Source organism: Hylobates moloch, unplaced genomic scaffold, assembly GCF_009828535.3.
Source record: "Hylobates moloch isolate HMO894 unplaced genomic scaffold, HMol_V3 SCAFFOLD_17, whole genome shotgun sequence".
Lineage (NCBI taxonomy): Eukaryota > Metazoa > Chordata > Mammalia > Primates > Hylobatidae > Hylobates > Hylobates moloch.
The window spans coordinates 79,300,480-79,324,785 of record NW_026652292.1 but is presented as its reverse complement, the minus strand read 5'-3'; the positions used below and the strand labels follow the sequence as shown (position 1 = coordinate 79,324,785).

Here is a 24,306-nt window from a genome sequence, read left to right as displayed (position 1 = left end):
TGCAGGCCATGTTGTCCTTCTGGAAGTAACACACTTGTGAAAGCGGCATGTGTTCCAATAAAACTTTATTATGAACACAAGCTGTGAGAGGAGCTGGCCACTGTGAAAGACGGATGATAATCAAAATGCTTCGTATAAATTTCTGTTATTTGCAGGCTTTGCTGTGTGTACCTAGCGTTGGGGCCGCTGTGAGAGACGGATGATAATCAAAACGCTTGGTATTTCTGAATGCCTGTTATTTGCAGGCTTTGCTGCGTGTACCTGGCGTTGGTAATTGGCGATCTGTGCCGCAGTTCTGCAGATTATGTGCCATCCTAATTTTATACGACAGTCCCTCCAATGCATCATCTCATTTCCGCTGAGATTCTGTCTAGTATTTCTTCTCTGCCCCTGTGACCTCTGACATAGCCTTGGGCATAAAGTCAGAACTCATTAAAGACTTGAGTGATTGGAGTAAAAGGTGGTCAGGTTCCGGATTTTAACCCATTTCCTTTCTTTCAGTTTCATGAACAGGCGTGTTATATCTGCTAACCCATATCTGGGGGGCACCTCCAATGGCTATGCCCACCCCAGCGGGACGGCACTTCATTACGACGATGTCCCGTGCATCAACGGCTCGGTGAGTGCCCTTTTTTTGGAGTAATGGTTGGTTTTGTTAGAGGCCGAGGCTGTGAAAATTCTTTGCTTCAGTTCCCCTGGTTTCAGGTCTGAATAAGGTCAGCTTTTTAATGCTCTGAGGCAAGGAGACTCCATCTCATCTCTGTTCTCCTGGTTTCTGACGTGCTGTTTATCTGAATCTGCATTTGAACAAGTGGATAGTTTGAGACTAGTAGACAGTTTGTCATTTAATGTCACTGTCATTTTTCTGTTGGTGTTGAGGTAGGGTCCCAATCTGTTGCCCAGGCTGCAGTGCAGTGATGCAGTCACGACTCACTATAGCTCAACCTCCGCAGCTCAATCGATCCTCCCACCTCAGCCTCCCAAGTAGCTGGGACTATAGGTGCACACCACCACATCCCACTCATTTGTTTTATTTTTAGTAGAGACAGGATCTCCCTATATTGGCCAGGCCAGTCTTGAACTCCTGGGCTCAAGTGATCCTCCCACCTCAGACTTTCAAAGTGCTGGGATTACAGATGTGAGCCACTGTGCCTGGCCTAATGTCACTGTCACTAATTAAACGTGTCAGCCCACTAAAATATTGACTAAAGGAGAGCATGTTAGAGTAATACTTGGATAACTTGTTAAATCAAAACATAGCACAGTATAAATTATCAATGAGTAGTTATTTCTCGATGAGATTAAAATGCTGTGAAATCCCCTCAGGAAGGAAATGATGACGTAGAGGAATGACCACATTACAAATTCGACAGCTTCCCTTGGGGTGGATTTGGAGTAGCCAGGCTCCTGGCACAGCGCTATCTGTATATCCATCTATCCATCTATCCATGCAGGAGGTGTTTGGTAACAGCTTTCCCTGTTACCCTGGCCTCGGGGGTCTGTCTGGCATTAGGAGTTCTGAAGTCTGTTCTCAGCGTGTTGTGTCGTATGTGTAATCAGCAGGCCTCATCAAGTGTTAGTTCTACGGTGTCTGCCTGTTACTCATCTCACAACCGCATATTGAGCGTCCTGCCTGATCCAGGCACGGTGCCCGGCCCTGGGTGTTCAGAGATGAGGCCTTCACAGTTAGCAGGTGAATGAAGGAGGCTTGTGAGAAACCAGTATGCCGTTTGTCTGCCAGTATTGGGAGGGTTTGAAACTGGCATCTATGTTAAGATAATTTTCACAGGTAGACATAAAGTAAATTTAGTGTTATGTTTTCCAGCCTTGGAAGGTATTTCAGACTTCTTTCTTACTGTTTTGCTTCTCCAGTCTTTTTCCCAATATTCTCATGAACGTCCTCAATCAGCCCTGGCATTGTAAATTCATAGCTGCCCCACAGCAAGAACCAGGAGTCAACAGCCTCCTTGAGGGAAGAGAGGGGCTGAGGACCCCCAGTGCTCAGGAGCATAAACAAACTGAAAGCAGGTTCTCGTGGCCGTGGTCAGAAGCTGGTGGCCCATCCCTCAGGAGCCACGATGGACGCAGTGTGTCCCTGGGGCTCGGTCGCCTTCCCATTGGCCGCCCCCTCCTTCCTGCTGCTCTGGACCTGCCCTGGGGTTCCTGTGGGGGAGGCCGCCCTTTCTGTGCGAGGCCCCCACCTGATTTAAAGAGGGATCTTCTCATCACTTGGTCCGCCCCCCTCCCTCCTCAGTCCTCTCTCCCTTGCCTTATTGGCTGAGTGTCTCCCAGTGGCCAGACTCTGTGCCAGGAGTTGAAGAAGAAATGGTGAAGCAATTCTCTTTGTCCTGAAAGGGCCTCTGAGTCTCGTGGGAGTGAGTGGACCTGGGAGGGAAACAGACATAGGAGCAGGGAGAGCTTCCTGGGCCTTGGGCAGGGCAGGGCCTGCTTGTAGGTCCCGTGTTAGGACAGGGTGGCACGGGGCAAACAGAGCCACTTTAGGATCCCATCCTAGCTTCAGAGCCTATCCAGTAGAGCCCCCCATCTTAGGCAGACGGGTATCAGGTCCAGTGAATCTGCTCCTTTCCCCCTCAGCCAATCGTCCCTGGGGTGTCTCTGGGTGCCCACAGTCACCACAGCTCTCCACCCCTGGGCAGGGGCTTGTGCGAGTTCTTCCTGCTTAAGATGGCACCACACCAGCCTGTGAAGCAGGCTCTCAGGCTAGTTCCTGCCCTAGATTCCAGCCCCTGAGCCCTTCTTGAGGTGGGACCCGCTCTTCTGCCTCCATTTGCCCTGTGTCACCCCAGTGTCTCTTGACAGCACAGTCTTATCACTGGGTTTAGACTCCAGTTACTGCACTCATCTGCATCCTGAGAACCATCCACTTCTCTGAGCCTGTGTCTAGGCCGTCCCACCCAAAGACCCTTTCACATGCCTTTTCCTCAAAGGTGTTTCTCCACACGCACACCTTACACACGAACCTGTGACTGTGAGCCGGCTGCCGTCGTCACCCTGTGGAACCACACACGTGATCATCCAGCTCCACCCAGCCCATTTGATTCAGACTTTTATGACACTCTACAGGCCACCCCCAGGAGCGAGTGTTCTTTAGGCTATTCACAGCTTAATCTGTTGTAGAAACAAAGGTCTGCCATTCCTAAAGGGCTCTTCATGTGGGAATTGTTTGTGTGTGTGTATTGCTGGGCTGGAGATAGCCGCCTTTAGGACATAACGTGCTGTACATGTTTGTGGCTTCCTTGCTTATTAGGCCTTCCTCTGCCCAGGCCCTTCCTGAAACTATTTTCTGTGTGTTCGGCTCTGTTACCAGCTCATCTCTTTTTGGAGGGCCTCATTTCTAGATTTTTTAAAGTTCGTATTTATAGCCAGGCACGATGGCTCAGGCCTGTAATCCCAGCACTTTGGAAGGCAGAGGTGGGCAGATGACTTAAGGCCAGGAGTTCGAGATCAGCCTGGCCAACATGGTGAAACTCCGCCTCTACTAAAAATACAAAAATTAGCCGGGCATGGTGGTGGGCATCTGTAATCCTAGCTACTCAGGAGGCTGAGGCAGGAGAATTGCTTGAGCCTGGGAGGCGGAGGCTGCAGTGAGCTGAGATTGTGCCACTGCACTGCAGCCTGGGCAACAGAGCAAGACTCCATCTCAAAAAAAGTTCGTATTTATGACCTAATATCTGGCATCGTGGCACTGTTTCAGCTTTAGTAATGTTTACCCATTCAATGTTCCCCCTGAAGCTTAGACTAAGATGAAACTATGCACACTCACATACTTTAAACTAGAAACTTCTGTGAGGTCTCTGTAGTGTTTTTCTGAGTCTTCCATGTGACTTAATCTTCGGTATTTTAGGAAAATGATAGTCTCGTCTAGACCGTTTTAATAACTCTGGACAAATATATGCTAGGTTGTCATTATGAAACTCTCATATCCGAGTTTATCTGCAGGAACCGTTATTTTTAGATCACAAAAATAGACACATTGAAGTGATTGCGGAGGAATACAGACACTCCTACTGCAGAATTTTAAGTCTTTTCTATTTTTGTAACAAAAGGTTGTAATTACCGTCTGGCAGAAAGGACTATGCGGGAAGACTATCAACGGGGTAAAAGGAATAGAAGAGAGGAGTTAATCCTGCCTTTCTTGTCATGCCAGGCAATTTATAAAGACCTTTAACCCTGAAAAGGCCCTGGCTGTGGTCATCAGTTTTTGAGTTAATGCTTTAATACCCATGTTCTCAGATTCCTCTGTCCCATGCAGTGGCATGTAGCTATTTTAGTCCTTTGTTAGAGATTTTCTGCTAAAATAAAACCATTATATCCATTAGATTTGGAAGCATCTAATTTCCTATGAGGATGTGATTTCTCTTTTCACAGATGGTTTTGGTTGTGTTGGTTGTGGCACTTTCTTCAGTACAGAGCAGGGGACAGAGTGGGTGTGTGTTGACAGTTCCCATAGGACTTGGGTCACTCATTGACTCCTGCACAGGGGCTTGGAGGAGCCTGCAGGTGGTCTCACGTCCCCAGAAGGAGCGCGAGGCTCAGCGGCAGCACCGTGTGGGGATGAGCACGCCCCTCCCTCCGCTCTGCCACTCACCGGCTCCAGGCCCTGTCTCTGCTTCCATTTCCCCCTTTTTCCCCAGATGACTGTGAGACGAAGTCAGCGTCCAGGACATGGGAAGTGCTGTGTAAAGCATCAGGTGCTCTGCTAGGACCTCGTGTGTCTTCATGTAGACCCAGAGCACCAGGCCCCTGGTCCCATGCTTGTTCCTCCCCTCACATCCACGCCCTGTGCTAGGAGAACTTCTGAACCCCAGGTTCTCTACAGAAGGAAATGCCAAATCAACATTGCTTTTTCTCTTTAAAAGACAGGACAAAACAAAAACTTCATAATCCAAGGGTTCTGGGAATGGTTTAAGGAAAAAAAATTTTTTCCATAAGGCTTCAGAAGTCAAGTCCTTTTGAATCCACCTGCATGCTTGTGTTGGGTCTGTGTGTGTGTGTGTGTGTGTGTGTGTTGGTGGGGGTGCATGCCTTATTGATAACTGCAGTCTGTGTGCAGGAGAGTGTTGGGGTGCTGATGCTATGCTAAATGCCGTACTATTAATAAATGACATCTCACTGTGCTAAAAGCTGCTGTTTCCTGTGTCCAAGTCACTAACCACAAAGCTATGTGTGTTGCAGTGGGAACCGGAAGACGGCTTTCCTGCTTCCTGCAGCAGAGGCTTGGGAGAAGAGGTGCTTTATGATAATGCAGGCCTGTACGATAACTTGCCGCCTCCGCACATCTTTGCCCGCTACTCTCCTGCTGACAGAAAGGCCTCTAGGCTGTCTGCTGACAAGCTGTCCTCTAACCATTACAAATACCCTGCCTCCGCTCAGTCTGTCACTAATACCTCTTCTGTGGGGAGGGCGTCTCTCGGGCTCAACTCGCAGGTACGGCATCTTCTTCTGTAAGATTCTAGAACCACCTTCAAGTCACATTGCTCCAACAGAGTTTTGCAACTTGTAGTAAATGGGACTCATCAAAGGCAAAGCGTAATGTTTTTTTTTTTGTCAACTAGAATATAATTTGCAGCCTGACTACCAAGGAACTGATGAGATATTTCTAACGAGCTCATGGTTTATCTGAGCACTGTGTTTCTTTGCCCACATCTGGCTCTCTTTCTGTTCTTGGAAAATTCCCCAGTGAAATTTTGTGAATTATGTCAACTAAAGGCAGAGAATTTAAAAGAAACGGGTAATAAAACTTTCCAGAAGATTCTTGAACAGCAAGTTTCTTTAGTATGTTTCCATTACACTTAATGAGGAAGGGTTGACTCTGTGTAGTCATTGCTTTTGATCTTCAAACATGAAATAGATTATTCAGAGTATGGTAGTGTTTCTCCATGACAAGTCTAAAGGTATACTCCCAAAAACTAGATGATGATAATAAAGACTTCTGATGACCATTGAACAATAATAACCGTGATGTTGAACTATCGTCCATTGCACGCCCTGTATCTATGGCAAACAGTAAACATTTCAGAGTAATTTTGTGGTGTTAGGCCTTTTTTTAAAAAAAAAAGATGAAGTCTCACTATGTTGCCAAGGCAGGACTTGAACTGTGGGCTCAAGTGATCCTCCTGCCTTGGTCCCCCAAGTAGCTGGGACAACAGGCACATGCCACCGTGCCCAGCTTATCATACATATTTAACCTAAGAATGTTTTATGCTTTGCCTAAAGACCTAAGCCCATTATGTAAGAATATGAATATACAGCAAATGGGCATGTTTTAAATACTTGTTTTTTTCTCCATTCTTTGGATAATCTTAAGAAAATAATGAACCAGATAAAATTGTAGAATTGTAGATAGTAGTGACTTAGAACAGTAGCTCCCAATAGGTTGGCTTCATCAAAAATCAAATGCACAGGTTGGTGTTGCTTTTTGATTTTTCATGACAGTTGTTCAGATCCCATCCCTGGGGATTCCCATTCAGTGAGTCTGAGGGGCCCTGAGCTAAGTGTAGTCAGGGACCGGGGGTAGGGGAGCTGTTGGCCTTTTTTGAGGACTTATGCCAAAAAGTTGGCAGGTTATGTGTTGTATTCACTAAGTGAATGTGTATCTGTCTACGTTTCTACCTGTCTTTTTATTGGCATTAGAGTCGCCTTAGGTAAAACCCTGCCACACAGTTTGCCATCTTGCACACTTAGATTGTCCCCACATTGGTTGGGAATCATTTGATGTATGGTTCCCATGTGGAGTTTTTGTTACTATTGTTCCCTTTTGTTTTGATTTTGTTGAACTAGGAAACACTTTTGCAAGTTAAATTACATGACCTCTGGGTTTCCTGTTCTTATTTGGTCATTTTAATGGGAACCTATCGTTTAATGGCGAGACCTTGCACTTTCTGAGCACTTAATGTGCCATGTGCTCTGTCCATGTATGGCACGTCATCTGATCTTTTTAGGAACCCTGTGGGGAGGTATCTCTTTATGTTTTTAAATGATCAAATGGGGGCTCAGAAAGTTTAAATAACTTGCTCAACTTCTCCTAAATGATAGAGCCAGAATTTGGAGCTAGATCTCTCTGCCTCCCAAAAATTGAGGCCTGCAACAGAAGTAAGCTGTTTCATGGAAAAAAGCGTGGGCGTGGATGCTGGAGTGAGCCTTTGCTGTCATGCTGAATTAATTACACAACTAAGCTACACGTAAGGTCACTTCAGCAAAATGCAAAACGTGTTGGCCTGTATCAGTCTCAGGAGTAGAGTACTATTTCACTTTTTCAGAAACCTGTAGTTAGTGGAAGTTCAGTTTCCATATTATTGCGGCTATGTCTGTGTTATGCTTCTCTTGCTTCCTTCTGCGGACTTCGTCAGCGAGTAAGAAGCCGGTCAATTGTCCCATTAGGATGGCACTCAGTGTCAAAGCACTTGGAGCAGCAGAACTCACACTGCAGGGTCATGTTCCTCTCCTAAAAGACATCCCACTGAAATAAAAGCTGCTTATCCTCAGAAACACAAACTACTTCTCTCAGCTGAGTGCTCTGGGGTAGTCAGCTGCCTGCACCAGTTTGGTTAGCATTTGTGATCTGCCGGTAGAAAGGGGCCACTTCTGCAGCCTTCCAGCGGAACACAGCCTACGGAGCCTCTGCCACACCCTCCGTAGCCATTCCCCAGAATCCCAGCAGCCCCGTGTTCGGAAGCCATCTTGCTTTTCTTTCACCTTCGTTTTATCCTCCGTCTATGCTAGTTTCTATAATACTTAGAGACTGAAAGAAATGACTCCAGAAAAAAGACCAAGATTTGTTCGACTCTGTTTATTTTTAATGTTCTTATATGTTTATTTCAACAGCTCAAGGGTAAAAAGCCCCCCGTGGTGTCTAACGGGGTCACAGGAAAAGGGAAGACTCTGAGCAGTCAGCCAAAAAAAGCGGATCCCGCGGCTGGTGTGAAAAGGACGGGTTCGAGTAAGTATACCATCGGATGTCTTGCATTCTGGCTGCAGGTGCACTCGGTGGAGCTGGGCCTGTCTGAGCCTGCCCACCAGTGAGTGCCAGCTTCGAGTCAGCTGGAGAGGTGGAGCGGTGGGCACCGTCATCCTTCCTCATCGGCCACATGGAAGGACAGTGGTGATTTCAGCCCAGCCTTTCTGACTGTGCTTGTAAATTGAAGCCCAGAACTGGCTTGCCGCCTGTGGGATCAACGCAGCATTTTAAAATAGGCAGTTGTGAGTGCAGGTTGCTTGCAGCTCCGGGTGGCCCTGGGCTCCAGGTCAGGAGACCTCAGCTCTTGTCCCTGATCTGTGGTTGTCAAGCCGTGCAAACTCTAAACTCAGCATCTTTATCTGTCAGATGTAGACACATGGCTCCTGTGGTTGGTGCAGTTGGAATAACTGAGGTAATACATGGACCTCAAAGCACTAGAGCAGTACGAGGAGTTCTGAGGAATGGTTAGTCCTGCGGTGCCTGTGGTCCACAGCAAGCCATTCTTATCCCATCCGGTTTACTTCCCACAGCCACTTTGTAAGCGTAGGCATTATCCTCTACCCCGTCATAGAAATGAGAAAAGAATCACCGAGAGAGTAAGCAGCTCCCCCGAGGGCTCACAGCTGGTAAATCACAGAGCCAGAGTGGGTACCAGGCTTTCAAACTCCACATCCACCTGGAAATAGATTGGGCAGAGAAGCATTAAGACATGAGAGACTCAGCCTGCCTGGACCCAGCACCCTCTTCCCTTCCCTCCAGTAGATCCATCTAGGGCAATATGTCATCTCTTAAGTGTTTGTATTTGCATTAGTCCTCATTATGTTGGATGTCTAATCAGGGAGCCAGCCAGGCAGCATTTTTTCACTCAAGGGACTCAAAGATACACCAAAGTGGTCCAACGGACCCACACATGCAGACAAGCAAGTGGTAGGGCTGCAATGTGGGGATTTATGGGTGAGGGGCTCCTGAGTCCATCTGGGCATGTCCAGGAAGATTTCCCAGAGGAAGAAGGTGGGAGTTAGGTGCAGATGTTGAGTTTGATGTGGTTACATGCCATCGCCACTTGGGATTTGTACCTGAGATTTTCGAATCTGGATCTGTGCAACTGGTAGACCAGTCTCAGTGCTAACGAAGATGAGGCCGGCTAGCCCCAGTTGGCAACCCCCACACCAGCTGTCGAAGAGAGAGGCCCCCATACCGACATGTGCCGACATCCATTTGCCCTGTGGTTCTGTTTTTGGAGTCGGACATCCACATAGGGGAGTGGAGAGGCTGGCAGTGTCCTTGGTCATGTTCGTGAATGAGGCTTGGAATCGCTCCACAGGACCAGGCTGCGTCTGCCCCGAGGAAGTGTGTACATCCCTGATCTAAGCTTTTCTCCACCTCTGTTCTACCCAACATACATGTTGACCAGATAGGTTGGAGCCAGTTGGGCCAAATCCTCCCTCTTACCACCATTTGTTTAATGTACTAACTTCCTTTGACCTTGTCTGGCAAATCTTATTTCCCGAATGTATCGGGTGTATTTACTTTCACCTCTTTTAGTATTGTTTCTTTGGGGAGGGGCAGATGGGGGGAGCAGCTCACACCTGGAAAGCTTTGTTACAAGCAAACTCTGAGTCCCACAGAGTCTCAGTCGCCACAGTGTTTCTCTGTCAGTACCTGTGCTGACTTTATTTCCTAGGTGATTTATTCCTTTATTTTATGAGATCTTCTGTAGGGAGTTTTTATTAACTGTGGTGACATCTAATGGTGACAAAAGAGAAAAATAATGGCATTCCGTGTTTTTGCTGAATCCAGCCAGTTGCATTATAGATTAGATGGGATTTATTACATGGGGACCAAAAGATGTGGAAATTCATAGGTTATTGCATTGAGTTCATTGGGGAAACAGCTTAGTTTAGAAATAAGTGAGTAGAGTTTGGACTTGGCCCTGTTTGCAAAATATGTCATCACCTTAGCTGCAAACAGCGATCCTTTTGTTTCAGATTGTCGAATGCTTCGCCTCTCCTCAGGCTGCCGACCCTTTGCTGTCATTCTGTGTGTTTGTTTTGATTAGGGGCAAATTGACTGGGGAGTAATCACTTTTTATGCCTTCATAAATGCAGTATTTCATTGAAATCATGATGGCTTACATTGCAAGAATTGGCAAATCCAGCATTTAGGACAGGTGCTAGAAATGGCTCCCTGCTGTCCCTGAGTGGACAAGGCTCTGGGAATCGCTTATCGCTGATACGGTAAGAATTGTCAGTGAGTGTCCACTACATCAGGCATCGTATCATTTTGTTAGATTTTTTTCAGATATATGTTTCTAATTTAAAACACACACACACACACACACACATCTCACTTAAAACACACACATGCGCACACGCACACACATGCACACACACAGGATTCCTTCTCATTTCTGCTTTAGAGAGGGTGAAGCTGAGCTTCTCTACGGGTGGCTTGCAGAGTCATGTAGCAAGGGAGGGTGGAGTGTGGGTTTCTAGCCACCTCTCTGAGTCCAGTGTTTTTATTCTTAATCATTATACCACCCCTGTGGCTTCTACCTGAAGTAGTTTCTAGCCTCGCGAGGGAGTCAGACACGTGGGGCGTGCAGTCAGGAAGGCCTGGGAGTTGCCATCAGGCGTGAGTGGTTGTTAGAAGCGACTGGGAGATTACGGAAGCTTTGAAATCGGTGATCCTCCATCCGAGTTTTGTTAGAACCTTCATCTCTTCCATGTGTCTTAAAGAGGTGTTGTCCTAAAGTACTGTTATTGAAAGGCCAACATAATACGAGGAGGAGAGCGTGGGGTCAGGTTTTGAAAGCTCTTTTCACTGGTGACGTGATGTTGCCAAGTCTGCTCTTCATTTATTCATTTTATGAAATAAGCATTTATGTATTGCCCATTTTTGTGTTCTAAGTGCTTTATAAATATTTAATCCTCGTAACCAGTGAGCTCTTACTATCCCCATTTCATAGATGAGGGAAACTGAGGCACAGAGTGATTCATGCCCTGTTCCAGGTCATGCAGCTACAAGTGTAAGCTGGGACTCCTTCCTAGACAGTCAGGCTCCAGATACTGCTCCTGGTTGCCTCTTCACGTATCCGTTGTTCATTTAGCGTTTATTGTGCCACACGCCGTGCCAGGTGCTGATCTCAGTGCTGGGGGCGTAGCAGCAATTCAGAGCCAGTCAGATGACATGGCCGTAAGGAACAGATACTGCGGTGTTATGGAAGTATTTGAAGACATAGAGCATGAAGCAAATTTCAGACATTATTTCTGATAGTAATAGACTCCTGTCTTTTCCGATTATAGAATGTTCATTCTCCACCTTGTTGCAGATTAATTATAAGCCGTGTGCCTCAAAGGGAAGTGAATTAAAGGAATTTCCCAATATTCTGTTTTCGTTTTTAAAAATGTGATTCAAAGAATATTGGAGAATTTGAACTAGTCACTTTTCTGCTTAGTTCACACCAGCCCTGTCCTTTTTCTTGTTGAATTAGCAAAATAACTGGCTTTGTGTTTGTTTACTGAGTTGGCTGATTCAACAGGCTTTTTGAGTTACCCCATTATCTGCTTGAATAAACCTAATTTTTTTTTTAACACGGGGTCTCACTGTCATCCAGGCTGGAGCACAGTGGCAGGATCACAGCTCACTGCAGCCTCAAGCTCCCAAGCTCAAGCTGTTCTCCAACCTCAGCCTCCTGAGTATCTGGGACTACAGGCATGTGCCACCATGCCTGGCTCATTTTGTATTTTTTTGTAGAGAAGGGATCGTCCCATATTTCCCAGGCTAGTAAACCTAATTTTTAATTGCTGCTTTTTTTTTCTTCTCAAGATGCTGCCCAGTACAAGTATGGCAAGAACCGGGTAGAAGCAGATGCCAAGCGGCTACAGACCAAAGAAGAGGAGCTGCTGAAGAGGAAAGAGGCCCTGCGGAATAGGCTGGCCCAGCTCCGCAAGGAAAGAAAAGACCTTCGAGCGGCCATTGAAGTGAACGCCGGTATGAAGGGCATGGGTGACTGCCCAGGGTGCGTGTTCGTATTAGAGACTGGAGATTTCATTCTGCTTTGCCCAAAGGACCTACTGCTCACCGAGGCTGTCATTTTATTGAGTAAGAGTGGGTTAGTTCACAGTGTTTCTTGGAACTTGGAAGCATTGCTGGTAACTCCAGGGCAGGTGCCCATGTTGGTCAAACATGTGGCGTGCAGGCAGAGGCCAGGGCTGGACCCACACGGTGCTCACTGAGGCAGGGGAGGTGCTGGGGGACCTGTTCCAGCTTCTGGCGCTGACAACAGAGATTGTCTAGAGGATGGCCCCTGTATCCGCAGGGCTCAGTAGATTCTGGTCACTGGGTAGGAGGGATCAGCTGGATTTCTCCACGGAGGTAGCCCACAGGGGTCAGTAATATTCAGAAGTCCAGGCAAGGGTAGAAGAGGCCCCTCATTTCTTGAGAAGGTGCAGGCGAGAGCAAGGCAGCATCTCTCTTGGGATGCATCGGGGAAGAGGCCAGGCTAATGGAATACAGACACCAGAGAGGGACTGAAAGTCAGGGTGCAGTCACAGAAACTGAGTCTGCAGCCAAAGCAGCACCCCTGGGCCAGGCGTGTGCATTCCTGCTGGTGGGAGCTGGTGCTCAGCTCCTGAGCCTGGGGTGGCACTGCTTACATACGCATGGCCTCCCTTCCAGCCTGGTGCTTAGACTGCGTAAGACTGGCTCCTTCGATTGAGATTGTACTAGCCTGGGCTGGGACGGGGGCTTCAGATGCCTCAGAGGCCTGGGCGGTCCAGAGAGGAAGCTGCGGCCTTCCCATGGCTCGCCGTGCGGGGAGGAGCTGACGCACACCCAGCAGGTGGTTAGCAGCTCCAGCCTTGCTGGACTTTGTGCCTCAGTGATCTGATGAAGGGAAATGCTTTTGGAGTTTAGAGGAGGGAAGGCAGGTGTTGGCAGGGCAGGTCAGGCTGACCCTATAGGAGGCCCAGGATGTGGCCTGCAGCCTGAGGCTGACCCTACGGGAGGAGGCTGTGCCAGAGAATGGGACGGGGCATGGAGTTTAACGAGACGGAAGTAGCATCTCTCCCGTGTTCCCAGCTCACAGGATAGTGAAGATGCAGGAGGGCCAGGGGTGCTTTTGGCTTTGAAAAAGAGAACCTCGCCTGCCGGCCACCACCGGCCCAGGCCCTGGGCACAAGTCCGTTCACCTCTTGGGATTGGTGTTCTCATCTGCCCAGTGGGTGCATCTTAGGTCACTGCAGCAAACCTCAAATAAAATAAGTGAACGTGCCTTAAAGAAATGTCTGCCATGTCCAGTAGAGATGCAAGCTGTGCTACTGTTCATCGCCTCGGGCGCAAATAAGATGACTGAAGGATCGGCGGAGCGTTAGGGGAGGACAGGGTTCACACTCCAAGAAGGTGGCAGCTTCGGGAACTGTGGAGTTTAGGGTCCGCGTTTTAAAATGAGTACATTGAGGCCCAGAGCCAGGAGCTCCCGGCCTTTGAGCATCAGCATCTCCTCTTTCCTGGTCCGAGTCCTCACAGCTGCAGCAAAGGGAAATGGTTAGAGAAGGACCCTGGTCCCTTAGAGAACTGCTGAATTTAAGTTTCACAGCGAGGACCTAAGTCAGGGGAGCTTGACCTCAGACGTTTTGTGGAAGTTCTTCTCGGGGACCAGGTGCCTTCTCTGTTGTTTGGAGAACCTGTGCCTGCCGCACAGAAACGGCGTTTCTGGGCATTCCAGGCAGGAAGCCGCAGGCGATCCTGGAGGAGAAGCTGAAGCAGCTGGAAGAGGAGTGCCGGCAGAAGGAGGCGGAGCGAGTCAGCCTGGAGCTGGAGCTGACAGAGGTCAAGGAGAGCCTGAAGAAAGCGCTGGCTGGCGGAGTCACCCTGGGGCTGGCCATCGAGCCCAAGTCAGGGACATCGAGTCCACAGGTGCGTGTCCTTCTGGCTCACCTCGGAGGCTGGCGCGGCCTTGCGTGACCGAGGGCCAGTGCACCCAGAGAGAATGTGGGGTGGCTCTGGGGCGTAGCTTGCTTGTGGCCCCTTAGCGTGCCCAGCAGAAGACAGTTCATGTGTTAGCAGCAGACACTTTCATCAGCCGGGCCTGTGTTCCTGACATGCTTTCTCACCTCTCGCTGAAATGTTAAAAGGTGTGGAAACACTGAGTGTATGTCCTTCCCCTTTGCACGGTCTGTTTAGAACAGATCCAGTCCTCGTGTCTCTTCTGAACCAGGTCCTAATTTGATGCCGGTTCATTAGAGCCAGTGCTTATAAACCGTCTAACGTGTCTGAGAGTTAAGCCAGGTGCTGGGGAAACTGGAATGAAGTGGTCTGTGTCCTCTTAGAATCGAACAGAACAGAGTGGGGTCCTCGTTCCTCTTCACTCATTTGGCTGAGACCGCTGAGCACTTAGATGTCTTCTCCACTTGGTCACTCTGTTGAGTCTCCTGTCTTGGGACTTGGATGCTGTCACTTCCGTTGAGCGAGGGAGGCACTGGGCCCAGAGGAGTAAACACGCCTGCAGGGCAGACAGAACAGGCAGCTGGTGAGGGACGGCTGGACTTCAGCCCCTGTTCCAGCGGAAACACCGTGGGCGCCCCTGGGTCCCCACCCACTGCGTCCCAAACGCTCCCCTTCTAGGTCCTTCTTTCCAAACCCCTCGGTAAAATGCTGAGCCTGGTTGAACCCACCGCTGCTCCTCCATATGAGCCCTGGGCGGGTTTGTGGGGAAGATTTACACATTTATGGGTTGATGGCAGCCCTGAGTTTCAGTCACCTGCTGGCCCCCGCTGGGCACCCCCCGCACGGCCTGCTCTTCCTTACTCTCTCCTTGTCCTCCAAGCCTCCCCCATCCCCACCCCAGTCTCCTGTGGCACCCCACGGATCACCTCCAACCCAGAGGACAACCTCCCTCCTGCCTGCAGAGCTGAGCAAGCAGCCAGGTCACTGCTCTGTCCCCACACCACAAACCCAGCCACTTGTGCACGGTTCTTTCAGGTGTTCAAGAGGTGGCTCTGGGGTCACACAGGCCAGGGCTTGAAATGACTTCTCTAGGCCCTGATTTTTTCATCTGTAAATAATAACGGCCAGTGCATAGGAGTGTGTGTGGATGCCCTTGGCACAATGCCCACCGAAGCACCTGTGTTCGTTCATTCACGTCTTCCAAACGTATACATGCGTTCATTCATTCATTCCATTCATCCAATTGCTTGTTGATATCATTATATACATTACTGTTATATATTACATAAACCATATACATTCATTTATATATTATATATAAAATAGTTATATATTTATACTAGATACATACTATCTAATATATAAAGGTGTGTGTGTGTACGTACACACATGTGCATATGCTGTGTTCCTTCTTGAACTCCTGGGCTCAAATGACCCTCCCACCTCACTTCCTGAGTCACTATGGTTACCGGCGGGGGCCACCGTGCCCAGCCCACGTTCTGTGCTCCCTCTGTGTGCTACAAACGGTTCCAGTTGTGAACAACATAGGTGAGAATCCGTGTTTCATGGAGCTTATATTCTCGTGAGGGAGGCAAACCAATAAAACACGTTGGTGTCAGATGCGGACAGATGTGTGGAGAACAGTGAAGCAGGGCTGAGGAGGAGGAGTGCAGGGGGAATTGGAATCCAAGGGCTAGGAGGTGCCTCGGGCATCCCCAGCCCCTCATCCAGCATAAATGGGGACAAGAGCATGGTGGGGTCAGGTGCAGTGAGAGTGGCAGTGAGGCTGTAGGCATTGGCTGGGACAGGGCAGGGGTCTTCCCTTGCTTCATGGAGCCCTGTGCACCTCTGTCTGTGATCTGAGGCAGGAGTGCACATAGTCCCCCTTGCTGCTTGTCCTGCGTCCTGCGTGGAGGGTGGTGGTGGGGCGAGAGTGCTCTGAGGAGCTGTCCTGCCGCCGTCCTCTGGTTCTGTTTGAGTGGAGGGACTGGGGCTTCTTGGGCTCTGGGCAGCGCCTCGATCCCACCCTTCCTGACCTCCAGACACCTGGGAAGATCCTTCTCCTGTATCTTCAGCTTTTCTGTCAGCTTTTTCCAAGCATTTAAGGATTCTCTAGTTGAATCCATCCTTAAAAGGAGGTTCTGCCTGGCCTCCTGCTCCCCCTGGTGACTGTCCCCTTGCCCTGCGTTCTTGCCTTTCCTTCCAGGGTGAACTTTGGAAGCAGTTATCCATGCTTGCAGTGTCCTCTGCCCCCACTACATCTTCACTTTCTGGATGTGGCTTCCCATTGCACCTGCCTTCATCATGGTGACCCCCGGCATTCCCATCCAGTGGACACGTTAGCCCTCACTCCCTGCTTCCAGTGCCCTTTGGCACAGCTGCCCACTCTTCTGTGGTGGCTCACGTTCTTCCACCCCCATGGCTCGAGCTTCCCTCTGGCCCCTTTTCCAGCTTCTGCCTCGCCACCCCCACCTTGCTTTTCCTTTGTCCCAAGTATCCTTTGGGGGCCCGGGCCTGCCTTGCGGCCTCCGCTTCCCCCTCCCAGTCCACTGTGCTTTGCGACTTCCCCTCTGTTTTGAGGATGTCCTTGGTGCCATCCTCTGTCCCAGCATCTGGGGAAGTACTCTGCACCGCTGCAGCCCAGGCCGCGTCCTCGGGAGAGTGGCTTGTTTGGTGGACCCCTCTTGAGATGCAGGTCTTCGGGTCACCTGCCCCTTTACTCACAGCCTGGCCTGGCCTCTGCCAGACACAGATGTCCTGATCATCATTCCGTTGTGTTCACTTACCACTACCCCAAGCTCCCTCCCTGGCAGCCAGGGACTGCCACCGCATAGGTCAAGTTGGCTGCCTGGGGATTGTGGTCAGTAAAGCCCGCAGGGGACCCCGAGCTGCCCATTTTCATGGTAATTGAAACATTTCTAAAACAATGTTCCATATACCCTGGGCAATATTTTTTACATAACACATTTTGGCAGGAATCCTAGGAAGCATCTCTTCCTTGGAGACTTCATTTGAGAGAAGGCTCGGCAGACTGTGGCGTTGTCTTCCCAGAGAGCAGTTTGGGATCCCATGTGGAAGAGCCAGCGATGGGGGCCTTGGCAGCTCAGGACACCTGTTGTTCTATTTTCAGCCTTCCCGAACACCTCCTCCTTTGGCATACGGAAGCTGCCCCAAACACTTGGCCTCTGCTCACGGTGCCTGCTTTTCTCCAGCGAGCCCCGCAGTGGGACTGTATCCCGGGAGCCAGTGCTGCCCTGAGTGCCGGTGCTTTCTGCTACCTGAGCATCTCTAGGGTGCTGACCCCAGAAAAGCTCTGAAAACCTTAAAGCACTGCACAAAGGGACCAGCTAGAGGCAGCAGCAGCTGCATGGAATAGCCCAGCTTTGAATGCAAAAGACTCGGGCAGGAATCCCACCCTCACTGCTTCCCAGGCACAGCCGGGAGTCGGAGCACCCCTTGGAGCCTCCACCTGCCCCTCGGGGCCTCCGCCCCCTGGCCGTGAATGCTGGGAGACGCTCTGGGGGTGAGGCACTGACCACGTGGCGGTCCTTGCTGCTACTGCTGTTATTTTTGCCCATTTCCAAAACTTATTTATTCCTTGAAATAAATCATTTTCCTGCTGGAGAATACCAGTGGCCCAGAAACCGCACCTCACACGGGGTTCTCTCTCTCTGTTAAGTCTCCAGTGTTCAGGCACCGGACCCTGGAAAACTCGCCCATCTCCAGCTGTGACACCAGTGACACCGAGGGCCCCGTGCCGGTGAACAGCGCGGCTGTCTTGAAGAAGAGCCAGGCGGCCCCGGGCGGCTCCCCCTGCCGAGGGCACGTGCTGCGGAAGGCCAAGGTAAGCCCTGATTTCTGGGGGCACTGGTCTGGGGGTGTCCGGGTGTCCTGGGCAGGCAATTTAAGCTCCCAGCATTCTCAGGTGTGAATAGGGAGCCCATTCTTCTTCCTACTCCATCCACTGGGCATTCAGCCTTCAGTAGGCATCTTGGAATGGTGCTTATCGAGTTCTCACCACCCTGCAGATCCTCTGTTAGGCACTGGGTTCTCAAAGGTGAACAGTGACCTGAAGGTGCTGACCTTTTAGCCCCAGTGCCAACAGTCGGCTCCAGGGTCATCTCAGATGCAGGCAAGCCCTGGGCTCCTCTGGACTCGTTTTCTCAGTGGTGGGGTGGAGATTAGACCAGGCGACCGCTGAAGTCCTCTTCAGCACTTAGATGTGTGATTCTTTAGAAAAACAAAGAAAAGGGTCCAGGAATAAGCTTTCCTGCAGCCCCCTCCCTAGCGCCGCCAGCTGCATGAATCAGGCTCTGAGGGCCTTGGAGGAACCTGTTTACTCCCTCCTGGGGCAGCTTCCGGTCTTCTCATGGGATTAGCCACTATCAAGTGTTGATGCTAAACTTTAAAACCTCAGAAATTTTTAAAACACAGTAGTTGATCAAAGCAAACAGGTCCTGGCTGCAGCAGCGGAAAGTGCTGTGTGTGTGGAAGTGCACGGGGTGCGATGGTGTGGGCTGGGGAGCCACAGGAGTGTGGTTTGGCCCGCCCTGAGGGTCTGGAACACGGGGGTCCTCCTGTACGGGCTCTGTGGGTTCCTCTCACTGTCAGAATTAACTTTTTTTTTTTTTTTGAGGCAGGGCCTCACTCTGTGGCCCAGGCTGAGTATAGTGGTGCCATCACAGCTCACCACAGCCTTGACCTCCTGGGCTCAAGTGATCCTTCCACCTCAGCCTCCCAAGTAGCTGGGACTACAGGTGCACACCGTTATGCCCAGCTAATTTATTGTATTTTTTGTAGAGATGAGGTTTGGCAGTATCACCTAGGCTGGTATCGAACTCCTGGGCTCAAGTGATCCTCCTACCTCCCAAAGTGCTGGGATTACAGGTGTGAGCCACTGCGCCCAGCTTGGCATTCTTTGCAGCTTTTGGAGCCCACTCCGAGTTGGCTGGGGATAGGTGTTTGCTGCGAGATGGGAATATGAGTGCCGCCCACCTGCTGTGCTCTCTGGGGTGCTCACAGGAGGGCCCCTGACAAACATGGTTGTCCCCAGCCTCCCAGAACAGCGGTCCTCCATAGCAGATCCGTATACTGAAGACCGTGTGTGTCGGTGAGTCTGGGGAAGGGAGGAATGGCTGGCTGTCATCGCCATTGCTTTTCTTAGTATTTACCAGGTGTTCTCAGCTGGTGACCACTGGGCTCGCTGATGGAGGCATATGTTTTGCCTGGGGGATGTTTAGAATTGAGCTGCCCGATGATGCCCCACTTAGGACTCGCAGATGAGAGATGCTGTAAATGTACTTCATCTATTTGGTTTATCATCAAAGAAATTGGACTGAAAATTCTGTGGTCCCGACCCTCAAAAGGGCTCCCATCACCGTGTGTGCTTCTGTCATTCAGAGGTTCGGGCCCCACCCCACTCCCTTCTGCTCCCTCTCGGTGAATGGGAAGTGAGTGATCCTGGGCCACCTCGGATGCACAGCCAGCTGTCCAGATGGGTCCCCACTCACAGGTCCAGAAAATAGCAGAAGCCGCTCTCATCCCTGCAGCTGAGAATCTTGTGCAGAAGTCAGAAGGGGACGGACTGAGCAGGGTTTCCCAGGATTTCTGAGAACAGTGACAAGGGAGCCCCGGCTGGAAGTGGGGATGGTGGTGGGGCCTGTAGACCCTGAGAACATGAATGCATCTGGGCATTGTAAACTTGGTCTCATCTGCCTCCCGCCTTTTTCTGGGGACAAGGGGTCTGACGTATTCCAGATGTGGGAAGCGCTATCCCAGCTGCGGTATTCCGGAAATACCTTCCACCTCTCAGTGAGGAGCACTGAGCATGAGAGAGGGTTCTGGAAAGTCCGACGGCTTCCAGTCCCACGCCTCAGGGCTTCCTGGCTCAGAACCACCTACCAGGCACAGCTCAGGCCAGGTTTCCCTTCCCTTCGTCTGGGCAGGACGTGTGCCAAGGGCCATCCAGGCATGGAAACTGTGGCTCCGCTCTGGGAGGGGCAGAGGGGCAGGCGCTGGGCTGCTCCAGGTTTCGTGCCCCTGCCTCTTGTGACACATTCACCTGGAGATTGTTTCCTGCCCTGCTCTGAGTTAAGCGGACTCTACAGGTTCTCATCCTGTTGCTTATTCTGTGGCCAGTGTGACCTGGGCTTGGAAATGTTACTGCTTCCTCGGCTTGTTTGCTAAACACATGTGGAGGTAACGTGGGGTCCTCCCTCCTCAAACCCCCACTGCCTGCGACCAAACGGGGGATCTGTACAACAGAGGACTGCCTTGAGCACCGACCTCGTGACGTTGTCCCCTGGGCACCTTCTCTGCTTAGTGGCCCATGTAGCTGTCCCAGGGAGGCTGCTGAAGGGACGAGAAGGCGTGAGGCGTACCCAGCTAACGATCCTCCCCCGTGCAGAACACTTCCACCGAGAGTCTGAGAGTGCCTCAACATGGTTTTGGCAGCGTTGTGGTTTGGTGTTTATTTCTGCCAGATTTGCTAGTGTTGTGCATTTAACTATGAGTTGAACTTGAGCTTTTGATTTAGCAAAGGTGAGAAGTTAATTGTATGCAGCATGCAGAGACATGCAGTGTACTCATGACCCAGTGAATGATCCCCTGGAAATAGTGGGAGTCAGGCATCTGCATCCTGGCGCAGGGTCACCGGGCGCAGAGAAGAAAGCCCCTCTTTGGTGGCCAGGCTCGTGGTGTGCCGGGTGCTGTGGTTGGGGCTTTCACAGACCCTTTCTCCTTTGATCTTCCCAATCGTGCTTTGAAGTCTTTGGTGGGACTCACGTTGTACCAAGGCTCAGAGAGATGAAGCAGCCTCTCCAAGGCCCCTCAGTGGCTGAGGCGCAGAAGGTCTGGCCCTGGCGTCTGTGCCTTCTGCTGTCCTCCAGAGCCATCCATGCCAGGGAACTGAGGGCCTCTGTCCTGCATGGTGTCTGCCGCTGCTCTGACCTGGGTCTGCTCTTGCCTCCTTTTTCTGGAACTCAATCCCACGGCAAAGCCCCATTTCAAATCCACGTAGCTCCGGAGACCATGAGTAGCCCAGTGTTCTGCCTCTGTGCAGCTGCACTGGGTGCTGAGGACCCAGAGATGAGTGGATGGAAAGGAAGAGGTGAGGAAGAGTATGGAGGGCGCGTGTCCAGTAGGGTGGGGGCAGGCACATCTATTGCTGTGACATGGCTTGTTGAAAAGCACAGAAACTGCACAGAAGATGGGAGCATTGCCTCCCGGAGTCAGGACAGGAAGGGGCACAGGGTGGGGGGGAATCACCGAAGCCTGGTCCTCAGGATGCATGAGGCTGACCAGGTGACATCAGGTGGAGAACGGGCATGGGTGTGTGTAGAGAGAAGCAGATACGAAAGCCAGAGTGTGGCCTGTTGGGAGGCAGCAGGGCAGAGTGGAGATGGGAGGCCTTTGCTATGGAACAAGTGGTTTTGGGGCCCAGCTTCATCACTTTGGACCTAAGGCAAGTCACTAAGCCTCTGTCTCTTTATCAATTGCTTGAGACAGGGTCTTGCTCTGTTGGCCAGGCTCGAGTGCAGTGGCGATCAAGGCTCACTGCAGCCTCAAACTCCTGGGCTCAAGCAATCCTCTCGCCTCAGCCTACCGAGTAGCTGGGACTACGGGTGTGCGCCACCACACCCAGCTAATTTTTGTAATTTTTGTAGAGTTGGGGTCTCCCTAAGTTGCTCAGGCTGGTCTTGAACTCCTGGCCTCACGCAATCCTCCCACCTCACTCAGCCTCTCCAAATGCTGGGATTCCAGGCATGAGCCCCGCACCTACCTGTCTGCTCACTTATGGAGTGGGAGTACTGTCCACCTTGCAGGACTGTCGTCAGAGCAGACACAGCCATGCCCAGTGCCCACTGTCCCTGCTCTCACAGTGCTGGCACTGCGTAGACCACAGCCATCTGCAGCCAGCACTCGGGGCCTGTGGATGGAACCAGTCCAGCTGCTCTGCTGACTGGATTCAAGCATCCACCCACTTAAAAAACATTTTTCTATTACAGTAAAATAAACACGACGTAAAATTGACATTTTAAGCATTTTTAAGTCTACAGTTCAGTGGCATTAAGCACATTCCCATTGTTGCACAGCCATCGCTGCCATCCTTCTCCAGAACTTTCTCATCTTCCCAAACTAAAGCTCTGTCTCCATTAAACACTGACTCCCCATTCCCCCACCCTAGCCCTTGATACCCACTACCTTGTTTTTATATTTTTTGAAATAGAGATGAGGTCTCGCTATGTTGCCTGGGCTGGTCTCAAACTCCTAGCCTCATGCCATCCTCCTGTCTGCCTCCCACAGTGCTGGGATTCCAGCCGTGAGCCACTGCGCCCGGCCCACTTTCTGTCCTTGTTAGACTTCTCCAGGTCCCCCAGGGATACAGGATTTATCCTTTTGTCACCGGCCTGTTTCTGATCATGTCCTCAAGGTTCATCCAGGTTGCAGCGTGTGTCGGAACGTCCTTCCCTTTTCAGGCTGAATACGTGGTGTTGTCTGTACTCACCACGTTTTATGTGTCTGTCCGTCGGTGGACACTGGGTTTTCTCCACCTCCTGGCTGGTGTGAGTCATGCTGCAGTGAACAGGGTGTGTGGTATCTGCTGGAGACCGTGCTCTCCATTCTGATAGGTAAATACCTAGCAGTGGAATTGCCGGGTCATCGGTCATTGATTCTGTTGAGTTTTCTGCAGTAGGCGAGCACCCACCCACTCTGAGTTGAATGTGGATGGTGGTGTGGCTTGTCCCAGCCTGATCCTCTTGCCCTGTCAACTTACAAGACTCTCCTTTCCTCTAGGAATGGGAATTGAAGAACGGGACATAGGGGACAGCAGCACCGCTCCAGCCTCAGAGACTGCACATCCCCTTGCCCGTGTCCTCATCTGTGTGACGGCAGGAAGCTCTGCCCAGAGTGGCCGCAGCTGCGCGACTCCAGAGGCTCCATGACCGAGCTCTGAGGCCAGTGCCTCTCACCCAGGCCCACTTGTATTCTTTCTACTGTATGCTGGCGCCTTTAAAAAAGATGTAAGACTTTGGTTCCCGACTTTGTTAAAAAACAAAAAAAGTGATGGAGAGGTGTTTGAAAGGATGCTATCAGGCAAAGTGACATCTTTCTAACCAGTTAAGCCATTGCTTTCACCGATTCCATCCCAGCCCCGGACTGAGGACGGATGGTTCCATGACCCCAGGCGAAAACTTGGATTCGACGGGGAAGAGCTTGGATCCCTGGCTGCCCCGGGCATGAGTGTGGCTGGCGCGTGGGCACTGGGCTCGCCTTGCACGCCCACCAGGAGGGCCAGGGGCTTACGCAGTCCTGACGTGGACTTTGTGTCTCGGCGTACCCTCTCCACGTGCCCGTCCCCCTCATCATCAGAGGTAAAGGCATGAGAAAATTGTGCTGTGAAACATTTTTTACCTTTTATTATTATTTTTTTGGACAGATGCTTTTGTCACCAAGACATGAAAAGCTGCCATTCTTCTTAACCTGTTTTTTAAGAATGTCTTTTTGTTGTGTGTCACACTTAGATCTAAGGATTTTTCAGAGGTTCCTTATTTTATTATTTGTGCTGCTTTTGACAGGTAGCAGAGGGTTTTAATACTTCACTAACAGGGCGCCCTCCTCCCCCTTGGGCTAGCATCCCCAGCCCTTAATCCACGTCGGAGCCGGCAGGTGCTCCTCACACCAGGAGCCTCCGGGGGCAGGGGCTGGCTCCTCGCCGCTGTACAGGATGTTTACTGCTGCGTGGGGCCAGGGCAGTCCTTTGAAAGGGAAGCAAGTTCCGGAACTTGTTCCCTTATAGAACTATTAACACCTTAGAGCAAGAGGCAGGAATTCCAGGGCCTTGTTCCCTCATGGAACTATAACATCTTAGAGCAAAAGGCAGGAATTCCAGGGCCTCCTGCCCCTCCCTTCCTCCAGCTTGTCAAGTTAAAGCTTGTCAAGTTAAACCACTAATGTGTTGGTGGGCCTGGCCGTGCTGCCTCTCCTGAGTGGGGTGGGTGCAGGTAGGGCCTCTTTCCCAGCTTTCTTGCTTGCCTTCTGTGCAATATTTCTTGGAGAATTCAGATGCCTAAGGCATAAAGGAAAAAAAGAGTTCATAGTTTGAGCTGGTATCTACCCCCTGGGTTTAAAAATCAGATTAACTTCTTGGTCTCCCAGAGGCCGCTGTCAGGAATTCTCCAGTGCGGAAAGATGCAGTCACTGATGACGAAATAAATCACCCCTGAAAGGCTCCGCAGGCAGATTCACGGAGGCCAGTCCCAGCAGCGGCCGCCCCTTCCCTGAGCGTAGAATATAGAGGTGCCACACTTACTTGGTGCAAGCCCTCTGTCCACCGTCCAGAATATCCTTTATCACACAGAGGAAGACACGGCAGGAGA

General features: G+C 50.7%; 1 protein-coding gene across 4 annotated transcripts in view; it reads left to right on the top strand.

Annotated features, from left to right (window-relative positions):
- Positions 1-23,321, top strand: part of AFAP1 (actin filament associated protein 1) — a 175,988-nt gene extending 152,667 nt beyond the window's left edge. For 2 of the 4 annotated variants that reach the window (XM_032135441.2, XM_058430238.1), the window contains 7 exons: positions 502-619; positions 5,197-5,448; positions 7,846-7,960; positions 11,807-11,971; positions 13,707-13,897; positions 17,607-17,771; positions 22,724-23,321. In XM_032135441.2, the coding sequence (XP_031991332.1) occupies positions 502-619; positions 5,197-5,448; positions 7,846-7,960; positions 11,807-11,971; positions 13,707-13,897; positions 17,607-17,771; positions 22,724-22,750 (1,033 nt within the window). In that variant the 3' untranslated portion in view covers positions 22,751-23,321. The remainder of the gene's footprint in view (positions 1-501; positions 620-5,196; positions 5,449-7,845; positions 7,961-11,806; positions 11,972-13,706; positions 13,898-17,606; positions 17,772-22,723) is intronic. The other 2 variants (XM_058430237.1, XM_032135443.2) reach the window with 2 other exon arrangements.
- The last annotated feature ends 985 nt before the right edge of the window (positions 23,322-24,306 follow it).